The 14,463-nt window shown below is 40.6% G+C and overlaps 1 protein-coding gene and 1 pseudogene across 8 annotated transcripts in view; one reads left to right on the top strand and one right to left on the bottom strand.

Moving 5' to 3' along the window:
- ABLIM2 (actin binding LIM protein family member 2) overlaps positions 1–14,463 on the bottom strand; it is a 301,430-nt gene that overhangs the window by 106,429 nt on the left and 180,538 nt on the right. For all 8 annotated transcript variants that reach the window (XR_003566819.1, XM_027836365.1, XM_027836364.1 and 5 more), the window contains exon 7: positions 1,174–1,261. Coding sequence is in view for 7 of the 8 variants with exons in the window: in XM_027836365.1 (XP_027692166.1) it covers positions 1,174–1,261 (88 nt within the window). In the remaining variant the exon portion in view is untranslated. The remainder of the gene's footprint in view (positions 1–1,173; positions 1,262–14,463) is intronic.
- On the top strand, positions 6,740–7,542 carry LOC114023550 (annotated as a pseudogene).

Here is a 14,463-nt window from a genome sequence, read left to right as displayed (position 1 = left end):
CAGCAAGAAATGGACTGATTTTGCTATGAAATTTTGTAATCTATAACCAATATGAGGTACATGGAGTGGAGAACTAGAAATTATATGTAGAAAGTACAAGGGGAAGAACTCCCTAATAATTAGATTTGTCTAGAAACAATTCGGGGTAACTTGGGAGGCAATGAGTTTCCCACTACTAAAAGTATTCCAGAAGCTGCTGGACAACCAGTTATATGAGCTGTTATCTATCTTAGAGTTCATCTGTCAGTCAGAGATGTGGATAAGAGAGGTCCTCAGGTCCCTGTGAAAAATCCATTGATTCTATCTCTTATTTTGGATATGTTGTCCCCTAAAACTTCCATCAATTTCTTATTTCATTGACATTGTACTCCTTGGCACAGGGCATAGTAGGACAGTAGGTTTGGTCTCAAAGTATATAGGTTAAAGTCCTGTCTATGTTATTTACTACCTTTAGGATGTGGGCAAGTCATTTTCTCTATCTGAGCCCCAGTTTCTTCATGTAGCACCTTTCTGCGATGCTTCCTGCAGCCCCTGCTACTGTACCTTCCCTAACTGGACCTCCACCTCCCCAGTCTTGGGAATCCCTATGCTGACTGGGGAGAGATCTCTATATCCCCTATATCTAGCTGGCCCTAGCTACCAAACTGTACTACCATTCTGCCATGTCTCTAGATATATTATCAGAGTTCCCTCTCCCAATTTACTTCTTACTTTGGGAACTTTTATCAAGACTACCAGCAATCAAATCAAGACTACTTTTATTTCAGAAAAGGGCATATTAATTATTGCCCTACTCATTAGCCATGTGATTTCACCCTTCCCTGGCTATTAGCCTACTGTATATGTTGTCCCCTCCAATTGGAATGTAAGCTCCTTGAGGGCAAGGCCTTTTTCATTTTTGTGTCTATAACCTCAGAACTTTACAGTGCCTAGCATATAATAAGTCCTTAATAAGGCTTTTTTATTCATTTGTTCATTCACTCATTCATTTATTCATTCATATAAAATAAACTACACTGGATGATCTCTAGAACCTCTTAAGGCTCCAAGTCCTATTATTAACCAGATCTTTCAATTGAAACATTTAAGTTAAAATTTTTGTATTTCCCCATCCTGTGACCAATTCTAGATACCCTATGCTTCCTGTATTTCCCAAATCTTTTTTTTTTTTACCTTGAAGATACATTTCCTCGCCTTCCGCAAACATCTGGCTGCATCTGACACATAATGCACAAGAAGGATGATAGTGTTTTTCTCCTGCCTGTTAAAAAAGAAAAAGAAAAAAAGAAATTATGGGCTTTCTACTCAAGTTAAAAATATGCATATCATTGGAAACATTATGCATGTGGCAATAGCATGCTACTGGCAAGGAATCAAAAGAAATCGCTTGTGAGCACTTAGGTATGCCTGGCCCTGTCCTGGGTATGTGGTTCTATTTACATTTCAGTGGTGCAGAAGGTAGGTTCCAGATGCAGCATGGTGTCATAAAGAGGATGTGTACTGGAAGTCACAGGACCTCTGTTTCTACCCCAGTTCTGTTATTTACTATCTCTGGGATCTCGGGAAAATCACCGAACAGCTTTGGGCCTCAGTTTCTTCATCTGTAAAATTGGTCGAGTTGATTCCCAAGGTCACTTTCCAACACTAAGTCCACTGTCATATTATAAAAAGTATGGTGGCATTTCATGTCAGGAGACCCAGGATCTAGCACTATTGACTGGATACATGGCCTTGAGAAAAATCACAACCCTTCTGTGGGCCTCAATAATAGGAAAGTGTTGGAGTAGCTGCTCTTTAAGGTACTTCTGAGTACTAGCTACTAGGAGCCTGGTTTCTCTGAGCCTTAATTTGCTCCTCTGTAAAAATGAGTGTGTATTCTCAAAGTTGTCTTCTAGATAGAAAAGAAAACAGGGGTTGGGGGAGGAATGGGGGGGTATATGTGAAAATTACATTGAAAAATTCACATGTGAGGCATTTTTTTAATAGCAGAAAGAACACAGAATTTGGATTCAGAGACTCTGGGTTGAAATCCTAGCCCTGGTATTTGTGATACTAGAAAAAAAAGATATTTGACCTCCATTTCCTCATTTGTAAAATGCAGATAATAATATTCTCACTATTTCACACTTCCTGCTGTGAAAATGAAATAAGATAATTTGTTACAGTGCTTTGTAACCACAAACTTGTTCATACTTTTAAAAAATGACCTCACTGAGATTACAGAACACCTGTTTGCTAAATTACAAATTGCCAGATGAGTATGACTGTTACAAGTTTTAACTTCACGTGGCTTTTGGAAACGATCACAGGTAGACTGTGAAGGTCATACTGTCATTCACTCCCCATTCCCATATTGATGTGGAAAATATCTTAGCCGGACCATATAGTTATGCAAATGGAGTCTAGAGAAGGAGAAGGGTGACAACTCCACTGTTCTCAGTCCTGGTCAGACCAGGTGTATACTACTGTACAGGGTGTTCTCCTATCAGCTGTATAACCTTAAAAATGCGCTAAGTCTTTTGGGACACCCTGTATTCAGTTATGGGTCCTTATTCCACTTTAGCAAGAGCGCTGATAAGAGGGAACACACCCAAGGAGGGGAACAGGGTCGGGTCTGAAGAGCGTGCCACATAAGCACAGGGATGCCTAGCCTGAAGAATAGAATATTAGAAGAGCATGAAGGGGATGATGGCAGCCCTTCGAATACTGAAAAGCTGCTTTCTACTTGTCTCTAAAGTGCAGAAAGCTACAAAGGGACAATTTGGGGATCAAAATAAGCAAAAAGTTTCTAATATTTAGAAACACCTCAAAGTGCGATGGGCTGCCTCAGGAGTTAGTGAGTTCCCTGTCACTGGAGATCATCAAATGAAAGTTGGATGACTATTTGGTGAAAATGTCACCGAGAGGATTCTTAGTCAGGTACAGATGGAACGTAAGTGTGGCCGGTTAGAAAGAGTACTGGATTTGGAACCAGAGGACTGGGTTCAAATCCTGGCTCTGCTATTTACTATACACATCACCTTGGGGAAATCACTTAAATTCTTTGGCCTTTAGCATTCTCATCTGAAAAAATGAAGGTGCTATAACCTTGGTGCCATCGGTCCTCCCCACTTCCCCACAATCCAATCAGTTATTATGCTTTATAGCTTCTACCTCCACAACATCTCTTGCATCTATCTCCTCTCTACTCATAGGTTGAGCCCCAGTCCAGGGCCTTATCACTTCCCACTTAGACTACTGTAATAGCCTATTAATTGGTCTTCTTGACTCAATTCTCTCACCTCCCATCTAGGGCAATCTAGATAAAAGGGGGAATCCACTTCCCCTCAGACCTGTCTGACTAAAACACAGAGGGCCAAAATTAAACACTTTACCCAGACTAGAATTTCTTTACCTTTTGATCAGATCTGAGTTTTCCTTGTTGGGTGCATCTCACCCAATATTTCATCTTATCATCAGCCCTGCCCTTCAAAGGCTGGCTGGATAACCTACAGGGACTGATTTCTGAATGAGGAAATAGGAAATGGAAAATCCTTAGTTCTAATTCAATAATTGGTTATTAACCCAAGAGAAAAATCACCATTTTTCTCCATGTTTAGCTGAGCACAGTGGCCAGCACAAAGTAGGTGATTATTACTTACCTGTTGATTACTTGATTGAAGGGACTGGACTAATCTTTTTCAGATCCTAACCTATGATCCTATGACTCTGCTTGCTGCATTATTATGATTCTGTGAAATGAAGAAATTCTCTGAAGGTGAGAGTAAGCCTGCATTATTGGGGATCTAATTTTATTGAATCACAGATTAGGGGAACAAGAAGGGACTCTCAGTTACTCAGAATCTGAATTCTACTCTTACCTTTGGCAAGAACTTGAAGTATGACCTGGGAACTCACAGCCTCTCAGAGCCTCAATTTTCTTGTCCGTAAAATGATGAAGTCACCCCCAAGATGGTCTCTGAGGTTTTTTTTTTCCTAGCTCAGACACTGTCTAAATTCTAAGTTACTTTCCAACTCTAATGTTCTCTAATTCTAAATTATGTTTCAAAAATACTCTTATGATGTAAAACAGAATGTAATTTACAGCTAAGACAGCTCAGCTCCATTCAATTAAATTTAATAACTGTTAAGTTGCCAAATCTTGCTGTTTTTCTCCCTTCACAATATTATTGGCATCCTCCTCCTCTCCATTTACAAAGATACCACACCATGGCGTAGACCATCATTATCTCTCACCTAAATGATTCTTCTCTACCTCATCATTCCAGTCTATTTTCTTCATTCTGCTGTCAAAGTAATTTTCCTTAAACACAGATCTGAACATGTGGCTCTCCTACTCAACCACCTCCAGTGGCTTCCTATTGTTCTAAATAAAATAAATATAAACTCTCCTTTAACTTTAAACTCCTTTAACTAATATAAACTCTCCTTTAACTTCTTTAAAAAGCTCAACACAACCTGGTTCCAAGTTATCTTTCCAGCTTTCTTAAACATTACTGCCCCTTCCACATTCTGTTATATAGCCAAACTGGCTTTCTTTATGCTCTTCATGTCATGATAAATCTGTGATTAAGGGAATGAACAGAGACACAAAAATCCAAGCAGACTCTATTTATTGGTTGAGGTCAATGGCCCCTCAGTGATGAGAGACCTACCCAAAAAATCAGAGCATCCTTTTATACAGTCTGGTTATGTAAGTTCATTACATGATGTCAACTGGTGCCAACTAAACTAAGATTGTGATTGGTCTATAATTAGAGTGACTTACAAAAGAGGTCTTCCAGGTCCCATGGTGACAGGGATACAGAGTTAGTCAACATCCTTGGAAAGTCCCCAGTCCCACACTCCCCTATACTACAGAAACCCAGTGCTAGGAAAAACATCCTTTGACCAGGCTGAATCACCCTTCATTTATCTTCTTTATCTCCTTCAAGTGGCAGGGTCACTCAAAGTGACATGCACAGTCACCTATCAAGTATTATACTGCTAGGGGCAGCTAGGTGGCACAGTGGATAGAGCACTGGCCCTGGACTCAGGAGGACCTGAGTTCAAATGCGGCCTCAGACACGTAACGTTTACTAGCTGTGTGACCCTGGGCAAGTCACTTAACCCCATTGCCTAGCCAAAACCAAAAAACAACAAAACAACAACAAAAAAAGTATTACACTGCTCAAAGCTACATATATAGTCTATTCCCCTTATCGAGTATCATACTACCAAAGCCTATACAAAATAGTTCTAAGGGGCAGCTAGGTGGCACAGTGGATAGAGAACCTGACTTCAAATCTGGCCTCAGACACATAATACTTCCTGGCAAGTCATTTAACCCCAACTGCCTCACTAAAAAAAAAAAAAAAATTAGTTCTAAATCTGTCTTTAGAAACTGGTTACAATAGTTATAGATTAATAAATTCATGACTAATAAATTACTAATCAATCAATAATCAATTTCAGACTCATATATAGCACTTTATCTCCTGTCTCCACGTCTTTATACTGGTCCCATACACCTGGATGCTCTCCTTTTTTCCTTCTGCCAGAAAGAGAGCCTCTTTTCCTTTAAGAAGTAGTTCTGGCATCACCTTATAAGTAAAGCTTTCTATAATCTCCCTAATTGCTAGTTCCCTCCCTCCCAAATTGCCATGTATTTAACTATTTTGTGTATATTTATATTTATTAAGTATATATTTAAACTGCATTTATTTTTACTTATACTTGTTGCATTTCCATTTAGGATGTAAGGTCATTGTGAGTAAGTATTTTCTCATTCTCTGTACTCGTATCCCCAGGCGTAGGACAGTGTCTGACACATAGTAGGCATTTAATAAATATTTCTTGATGGGCTGAATGAGTATCTGATGAGTACGGAACCTTATTCTAAGTGTAAGGGCAGATGCAGATATTGAAAAATAGCATCAACATGGTCCCTTGCCCTGCCCTAAATGAGTTTAAATTTTAGTAGGGTAGAACAAGGCATGTATGCAAATAATTGTGCAACAAAATACATTATGGTAAATTCACAAAAGATATAATAAAAGTACTCTGACACTCAGAAGAAACAGAAAACCCTTCCAGTTGTGACACTGTTTAATAATAGTTTGCTGGCTATTATACCGTGTTAAATAAAATCAGGAAATCTCTCCTATGAATGTGAATATATCTTTGATTTTACTATTGGCTTAGTGAGTTAAACTGTCCCTATTTGAAAACCAGTGAAGATGAGGTAAGACACTTACGGTATATGGTTTATAGTTATATTCAGTCATCAATCTGTTGTTAAAGATCACAACATAATGATATAGATAAAATAACTACAACGTAGATAATATTTACAGCTAGCATTTATAATGGTTTAAGATTTACAAAGTGCTTTACAAATATTATCTCATTTAATCTTTACAACTACCCTGGGAGATAGGTGCTAATATTTTCCATTTTACAGATGGGGAAATTAAGGCAGAGAAAGAGGTCGAGTCATTTGTCCAGGGACACACCGATAATGAGTGTCTAAGGCTAGATTTGAACTCAGGTCTTCCTGACTCCAAGTCCAAAGCTCCATCTACTGAATCACTAAGGGTTCACTGTGCTTAGCTCCATTTATAAAAAGAGGATAATGGTAATAACAACAATAATAACAGCAGAACTCATCAAGAAATAACTAATGGAATGGGACTCATTTTAAACATTTTATCATGATTTTTTAACCTCTAGGTAAAACAGTTATGACAGTAATTACTAAAACGTGTGCCCCATTGCCCTCCAGTTTGGAGCCTACCGAGCCTATACCCAAACCTGATGCAGTAACAGGTGGCCCTGGTAGCAGCTCATAGTGCCTACCTCAGCCTCATGGCCACTGTGGCAGCCATTCATATGCAGCACATGGCTGCCATCAACGCCAATGGGGTGATCACAACTCCCATCATTCCCTCTTCAGGAACCAGCCCTGCTCCTTGCCATCACTCTCATGCCTGTCTCTCCTATTCCTACCACTTTAGGTATCAATGGCTACATCCCTGTGCCCACACAGCCCACTGGGCAGCCAGCCCTTGATGTTCTTTATTCCAATGGTGTCCACCCTTATCCAGTCCAGGGCCTAGATGCCCCTGTGGGCCCCCTCCAGCAGGCCTATGCAGGAATGCAGCACTATGCAGCAGCCTACCCAGCAGTCTCCAGCATGGTCATGCTTGCCTTTCCTCAGCCTCCAGCCTTGGCCACCCAGCAGACCCTTCCACCCTTCCCTCTCTCCCTCAGCAACAGCAACAGCAGCAGCAGAGAGAAGGCCCTGATGGCTGCAACGTCTTCATCTATCACCTGCCCCAGCAGTTCACAGACTCTGAGATCCTTCAGATGTTTGTTCCCTTTGGCCGTGTCATATTTACCAAGGTCTTTGTCAACCTGGCCACTAATCAGAGTAAATGCTTTGGCTTTGTGAGTTCTGACAATCCAACCAGTACACAGGCTGCTATTCAGGCCATTAATGATTTCCAAAATGGCATGAAGCACCTCAAAGTCCAGCTCAGGCAGCGCAAGGATGCCAACTGACCCTCCTGAGGGGCAGCAGGTCTGGAGATGCCAGAGGAAGGGGATATCCCCCCAATCCTCTCCTCCCCTATTGACCACCCCCAGCCCTCTCTGCAATCTGCTCTGGCCTTTGGCTGGGTCCCTGGGGACAGCTGCTTCCTGAGTGCTGGGGAAGCAGGACACCTCCACTTACCCTCAGACCTAAAAAACCAACTTTCTTCTCCCCTATGGCCACCACAGTCTTGAGGGGAATGACGTGACTGAGCCCCGGTAGTTCTCTTGGGACCCCCACCTCCACCCCAGATACCTGTTTGACTTCACAAAGGCTGCAGAATGGGAATAAAGGGGCACAGCTCAGAATATTCTAAGGCATCTCTTCTAATTGTGCCCTGGCACCTCCAGTGCCCAGCCTTCTCCCTCCACCTCTTCCCATTAGGGACTATTTCCTCTACCTCTTGAACTGTGCATACTCCCAGGAGGGGAACAAGGGACTCAGATCCCCCCATTACTAGCCTCTTCTTCACTTTAGGGGTTTCCCAACAGCTATCCCCCCCTCATCCCTCAGCCCCTACAAGAGCTAGGACATTCTTGTACTTGGGCCCTAAAACTCACTGCCTTCACAAGGTCCTCCTCTGGGACTGCCAATCTCCTATTCGGCCACAGAAACCCTTTTCCCAAGAGGAAAGACCTCCCCTCCCCCAAATAACATTTACAATCTCTGCCGATCCCTTTCATGTAAATACCACATTGGTGCCATAGCCAGCTAGCTACCATCTCTCTTTCTGGGAGTTTAGCCAATGTTCCCTGTGTATTTTTTTCTTTTTTAATTTTTTCTCTTTGGTTTGCAGGTTAGGGGTGAAAAGGGGCATGAGTGGGAAAAGGGGGCAAGCTAGAGGGATTTATTACCTGGTCATTTTCTTTAGTAAAAGGTTTTAGTGGAAGGGATGGGGAGGATTGGGTATGGGATGAGAAGGGGACCCTGGGGAGTCTAAATTACAGTTCTCAATGTTTAACTAATTTACTGCATTTTACTTTTAATAAGGTAATTTTTTTCTGTCTAAATAACTTTAAAAATGAAAAAATGTTGTGCATTTCTACATCATTTTAAGGTTTGTCAAGAATTTTCCTTGTAGAAACTCTGTGCTAGGTAGTGAAATTATGTTATACCTATTTTACAGGTGAGGAGATCAAGGTTCAGAGAGAATCAGGACCTATGTGAAATCTTACAAGTAGTACAGGTGTGGCCCAGAAAAAGGCTACACTTATTTTCCCCAAATTTCACACTGTGACCCTATAATCACTTTCTACATGCACCCATATGTATAAACATATGCCTATGTGTAGATATCTATATAGATATACATGCTAAATATTTATGGTTGTTGTTCAGTTGTTTTCAGTCATGTCTGACACTTTTGGTGACCCCAAAATTTCCTTGACAGAGATACTGGAGTGGTTTGCCATTTCCTTCTCTAGCTCATTTTATAGATGAGGAAACTGAGGCAAACATGGTTAAGGTACTTGCCCAGGATTATATTATTAATAAGTATCATGAAAACGAGTCTTCCTGACTCCTGGCCCCACACTTTATCCACTGCTCCACCACCTAGATGCCCTATACTAAACACATATGCATAAAAATACACATGAGATGTGTTGCCTACTGTAGTACACCGGTATGAAACAAAGAGAAAAAGGGACTAGTAATCTGTGTATAAGTGCCCCTGTGGGGCACATGTTGACTTACTTTTTAAAAGTGACTTTAGGGGCAGCTAGATGGAGTAGTGGATAGAACACCAGCCCTGGAGTCAGGAGGACCTGAATTCAAATCCGGCCTCAGGCACATAACACTCACTAGCTGTGTGACTTGGGGTAAGTTACTTGACCCCAATTGCCTTACCAGAAAAAAAAAATGACTTTATCTATTGCATTTTTATTTAGTTTGTTAAATATTTCTCAATTATACTTTAATCTGGCTTGGCTGCACTTGGGAATATGGTGGACCACACATGACCTGCAGGTCGCATGTTTGCCGTCATTGCTGTGGTGGACAGAGGATTTACCCAGAAATCAGGAAGACTTGGCTTCAGGTTTTGCCTCTGACTCACACCAGCTATGGGAACATGGTTAAGTACTCAAAGCCACTCTCGAGGATTGTAAGTTACAGATATGTTGTTACCTGCATGGGTAGAGGGATTTCCATGCCAAGAGTCTCCTACACTTACAATTCCCACAACTCTCAATGAGATTTCAGGTCAAGACCAAGGATAAAAAGGCATCTTATTTTAGGAGTGTAATCTATATTCAGACCAAAATAGGAGGTATAGGGGTCAGGTCAGACCTAGTTCTGACTCTAAGTCCAATGATCTTTTGACTATCCCATGTTGCCTTCCATATGTACACTATAATGTTAAGGATATCTCTTTCACATGACGCATCAGTAAAGCAGATATCCTCAATTCCTATTATCAGGGTTACATAATTACTCAGATGATCTGTGATTCTGTCATTCTGGGAAACTCCCAGGGTGAGACCTCCCTTTCTCAATTTATATATGTCTAATTATTAGATAAATCTTGCTTAGAGCATAGTTGGAGACATAAAAATTAAGTAACTTGCCAAGGATGACACAACTAGCAAGTATCAGAAGAGGCATTTGAACCTAGGTCTTCTTGGTTTGAAGCCCCACGCTCTATCCACCATGTCACACTGCCTCTCTATGTTGTCAAGTTACAAGTATCATTTAAATGCTAAGTGACAGCCACTACGATGTTCTATAATAAGCTTTAAAGAAAAAGTATTTTGTACCAGTCCTTTAAAAATATTATCAGTCATTTCATATTCATCAGGTAATAATAGTGGGATAGGTTTCACATCACAAAATCCTCTTATCTCACAAATTAATTCACTTGCTAGGTATTATATTGTGACTTGGGCCAGAGCAGCCATGCTTTTATCTCTTCTTTTGTGGAGCCCAGTAATGGACTCCTTCTACTCCATGTCTCTCTTTTGAAGGTTTTTTTTTCTTTCAAGGTCCAACTTTCAAGTTCTTGCTGGCTTGCCAGGACACGACCTGTGCTCGGCTCTGCTCCCCCTTCACCCAAGTGAGGCAGATGTTTCCTGAAGTCATTCTAAGTTATCTTGAGCTGGAAAATTGTTTCACTGTCTTTTTGTGGATTCTGTGGCTCCAGAATTCTTTTAGTGGTTTGATTTAATGTTGTTTCTGAGGGAAACTGAGGAGAGCTCAGGCAACTTCCTGGCTTCTCTCCACCATCTTGGCTCTACCTCCTTCATATGGCCAATTTATCTTACTTATATGATGATTACTTATGTATGAATTTCTCCTCTTGATTAGTTGATTAGATTGGAAGCTTCTTGAGAGCAGGGACTTTGTCATATCTATCTTGATATCCTTTACAATTACTACAGGATGTGAAATGAATGTTTGCTGAACTGAATTAATGAAGAGGAGCTAAAATGGATAAATTTGAATTATTTCAACAATATGCAAAATAATTTGGCAATTTATAGGGGAAAATAAATTTCTCTCTCCTAACCATGTGCCCTTCAACAGTCCAAGTAATTCTGTAGTGGGTATCTGATACAGCGAAGCTCCTACAATAGGCTGTCCTCTAACTTTACCTGGGCAAGGTCCAATATTAATTGGTCATGTTGACTATTGTCAACACAAACGTACACATCCATTTAACATGTGAAGAGCCTTTGACCTAATGATTTTGTCTTTATGGATCAATGGAAAGATACAAGAAGGAATATTACCAACTAAGGACTTCACAAGCAAAAGACATTGTCAAAAATGGAGCACAAGTGCCCTATATGACAGAATTGAAGATATGTATGAACACAAAAATGGACTGGTCATGGAATGAGAAGGAAAGGTCGGATGGACAGTTCAAGTGATGCACTTGCACCTAAAAGATAATAAAAGAAGTAGAGAACTATGTTTAATGTGTTGGATGGATGGATCATCTATGGAGCAGTTATGGAAATATATGGACAGGTATGTAAGTATTCAAGTATAAGGCTAGTTATTTGAATTTTACTAATTATACTCTCAGAACACTAATTGTACACAGGTAGGACAATGAGGGTCAGAAAATATTGATAAGTATCCATATATCTCCAAATATTACAAGCTAATATGTCAAATCAAACTAGTTTGATGCAGTTTGGGCACCAAACCCTCAATAAATTTGGTGGGCAGTTGAAACTTGGTCAAAAAAATGTAATGCTGCCACTCCAAACCTCCATTTCAATGTCAATCCCACTCCCCCACCACTCCCACATACAGGGGATTTCAAATTATTTTCAGGATGAAAAATGAAATCACAAGAAAGTCTTGATTCTGCCACTAACTTATTGTGTGACCTTGGACAAGTAACTTCCCTTCTAAGCCTCAGTTTTCTGACCGGCAAACTGAGGGAGTTGGCTCAGATGATCTCAAAGATTCCTTCTAGCTTTAAATGTCAGCAGTTCTGTGAACTGCCATAGACTGTTTATCTACAGTTCTCTGAATGATTAGAAGCAAAGGGAAACCTAAAATATTATAGAAAAGATTTTTAAAAATTGAGAAGGTAGGATGAAGCAGGGGGTAGGATTTGGAACAAAATGTTTCTTCTAAGCCTGGTGACAAGGATTTCCATTGTCCTGTTACTTTAAGTCCCTTTCCTCCACACACTGAACCCATCAAAAATAGGCATTTCTCTTTTCCTTAGTCCACAGATTTTTCTAAACAGCTGTGGTACTTCCTAAACTGCCCATGACATGAAAACATTCCTGACTAGCACCCAGAGACATTTCAGATAGTTATTGGGCATTTTCTTGGCTTTCTTCATTAAAGATGCCCTATTCCAGATACTTTCATTTGGCTGGTCTGTCCTTCGGTGAATGAATATTCCTCCAAACCCAGGGGAGAAGATCTTGGCTGATTCCTATTTCTGAAGAAGGAAACTCAATTTCAAATGTGTGAAAGGCAAAGGGAAAGCTATCTGCATGACCTTATGCTCCCCACCTCATCCCTTCTCCTATTTTAACCACCCCCTCCCAAGGTTCTGCAGTGTTTTTAGTTGAAATGCAGGCAGCTTCTGGCAGTCCTTGCACTGTAATTTGGTGACCAAAATGCCATGTTAACACCACATTCTGCTTAGACTTCTGTTAAAGCCTTCCAAACCCCTCATCTCCCTTAACTCCTGTGGATTGAAAGCCTTCAATAGAGGAACAAAGTCACTTTTCACACCCAAGGGTTAGGCATCACCGTGCCAAGGATTTGTCTTGTGCAACCTTCTGGTTCCCTCATCTGTTCACCAAGGAAAGCAAGGCCCACATCATAACATCCTTCAATGATCAGTTCACATACACCTTTTACAGGAAATCTTTTCTGATTCCCTCAGCTACCAAGTCCTTCCCATAAAAAATATTACAGTTATCCCTTCCACATCATGGGGGTTAGGGGCATGACACCCCATTATCTGGAAAATCTGTGTAAAAATTTTTGGCCTTCCCTTCGTACCAGAGAAGAAGTCTGAATTATTATAGTATTAAAAATAAAATAAGTTGTTATTATACAATACTATTCATATATTTTATGCATTTCTGAGTTTCTAATTTTTTTCTGTGTTGGTTGTTGGCCTTCACATGTCATCTGTGGCTTCCACCAAACTCCCCCCAAATTCCCATTTAATTTCTTATACTGACCTGTGATACATCAAACCACAATGGGGAAAGTAGCAATGTGGAAGGGATAACTGTATTTTGTATTTGTTTTATAAATCCCTATTTACATACATGCTACCTCCTTGGATAGAATGCATGCACTTGAGGGTAAGGTTTATTTCTGATTTTGTCTTTGGTTCAAGCATGTAGCACAGTACTGAGCACATAGTAGGTACTTGGCAAATATTTGTTGATTGATCTGGATAAACTGCTTCATTTTACAGCTGAGTCTACTGGGAGACAGAGAAAGGAAGGGGCCTATCAAAGACTTCTGATTCTCTATGTTAACAGGCCTTAGCAGGATAACATGGATGGGGGTAAAGTAAAAGGTCCAAACCCAGATCTAAGGGAGTAAATAGAAGCTTTGCTGAGGTCAAAGCCGGGATCTAGAGAGGGCTAAGCAGAAAGTAAAATGAAATCAGGAGAAAAGGATCCAAAGTGGAGGGGAGGTCTACTTGGAGCAGAGCCAGGGAAGCACCGTGGAAAAGAGAAGCACAAGCTTGGGGACTGACAGTTTGTCTCACTCAAAGCATAAGCCTGAGCATCTTTTTATGGTGATGGTAGGCTAACTGAGCAGCTGTGAGCCTGCAGAAGAATTAAATAGGTCCTTATATAAGAGACTAAAATGTAAACCTCAGCTGCTATTGTTAATAGGAATTGATTTTCACAATGCAACATTCACTTCAAAGCAAATGCAAAATGATGTAGTAGAAAGCATACTGGAACCAGACTCAGGAGACATAGGTAAAAATCCTGACTCTGACACTAACTTCCAATGAACTTCTATTTCCTCATCTATTTAAATGGGGATGATGATAGTTGTTTGTAGTGGTATGGAATGATGGGTGAAGGGCCAGACAGAGGCTGGGAGACTTGTGTCCAGGTCCTATTTCTGACACACAAAGATCCCAGGAAAAGCTGCAAACTCAGTTAGGTGCCCCATTGGATACAGCACCAGAGTTAGGAAGATCCAAGTTCAAATCCAGCCTCAGACAGTTACCAGCTGTGTGACCCAGGGCAAATCACTTAACCGCTATCTTCCTCAGTTTTCTCAACTGTAAAATGAGTATTAACAATAGCACTAACTTCCAGGGTTGCTGTGAGGATCAAATGAGATAATATTTGTAAAGCACTTTGCAGCACCTGGCACATAGTAGGCACTTTGTAGATGCTTATTTCCTTCCTTCTCAGTGGCACCAGATAACTCTC

Source organism: Vombatus ursinus, unplaced genomic scaffold, assembly GCF_900497805.2.
Source record: "Vombatus ursinus unplaced genomic scaffold, bare-nosed wombat genome assembly UNPS02014818.1, whole genome shotgun sequence".
NCBI lineage: Eukaryota > Metazoa > Chordata > Mammalia > Diprotodontia > Vombatidae > Vombatus > Vombatus ursinus.
The sequence above is the reverse complement of the archived record's forward strand: the minus strand, read 5'-3'. Positions and strand labels throughout refer to the sequence as shown.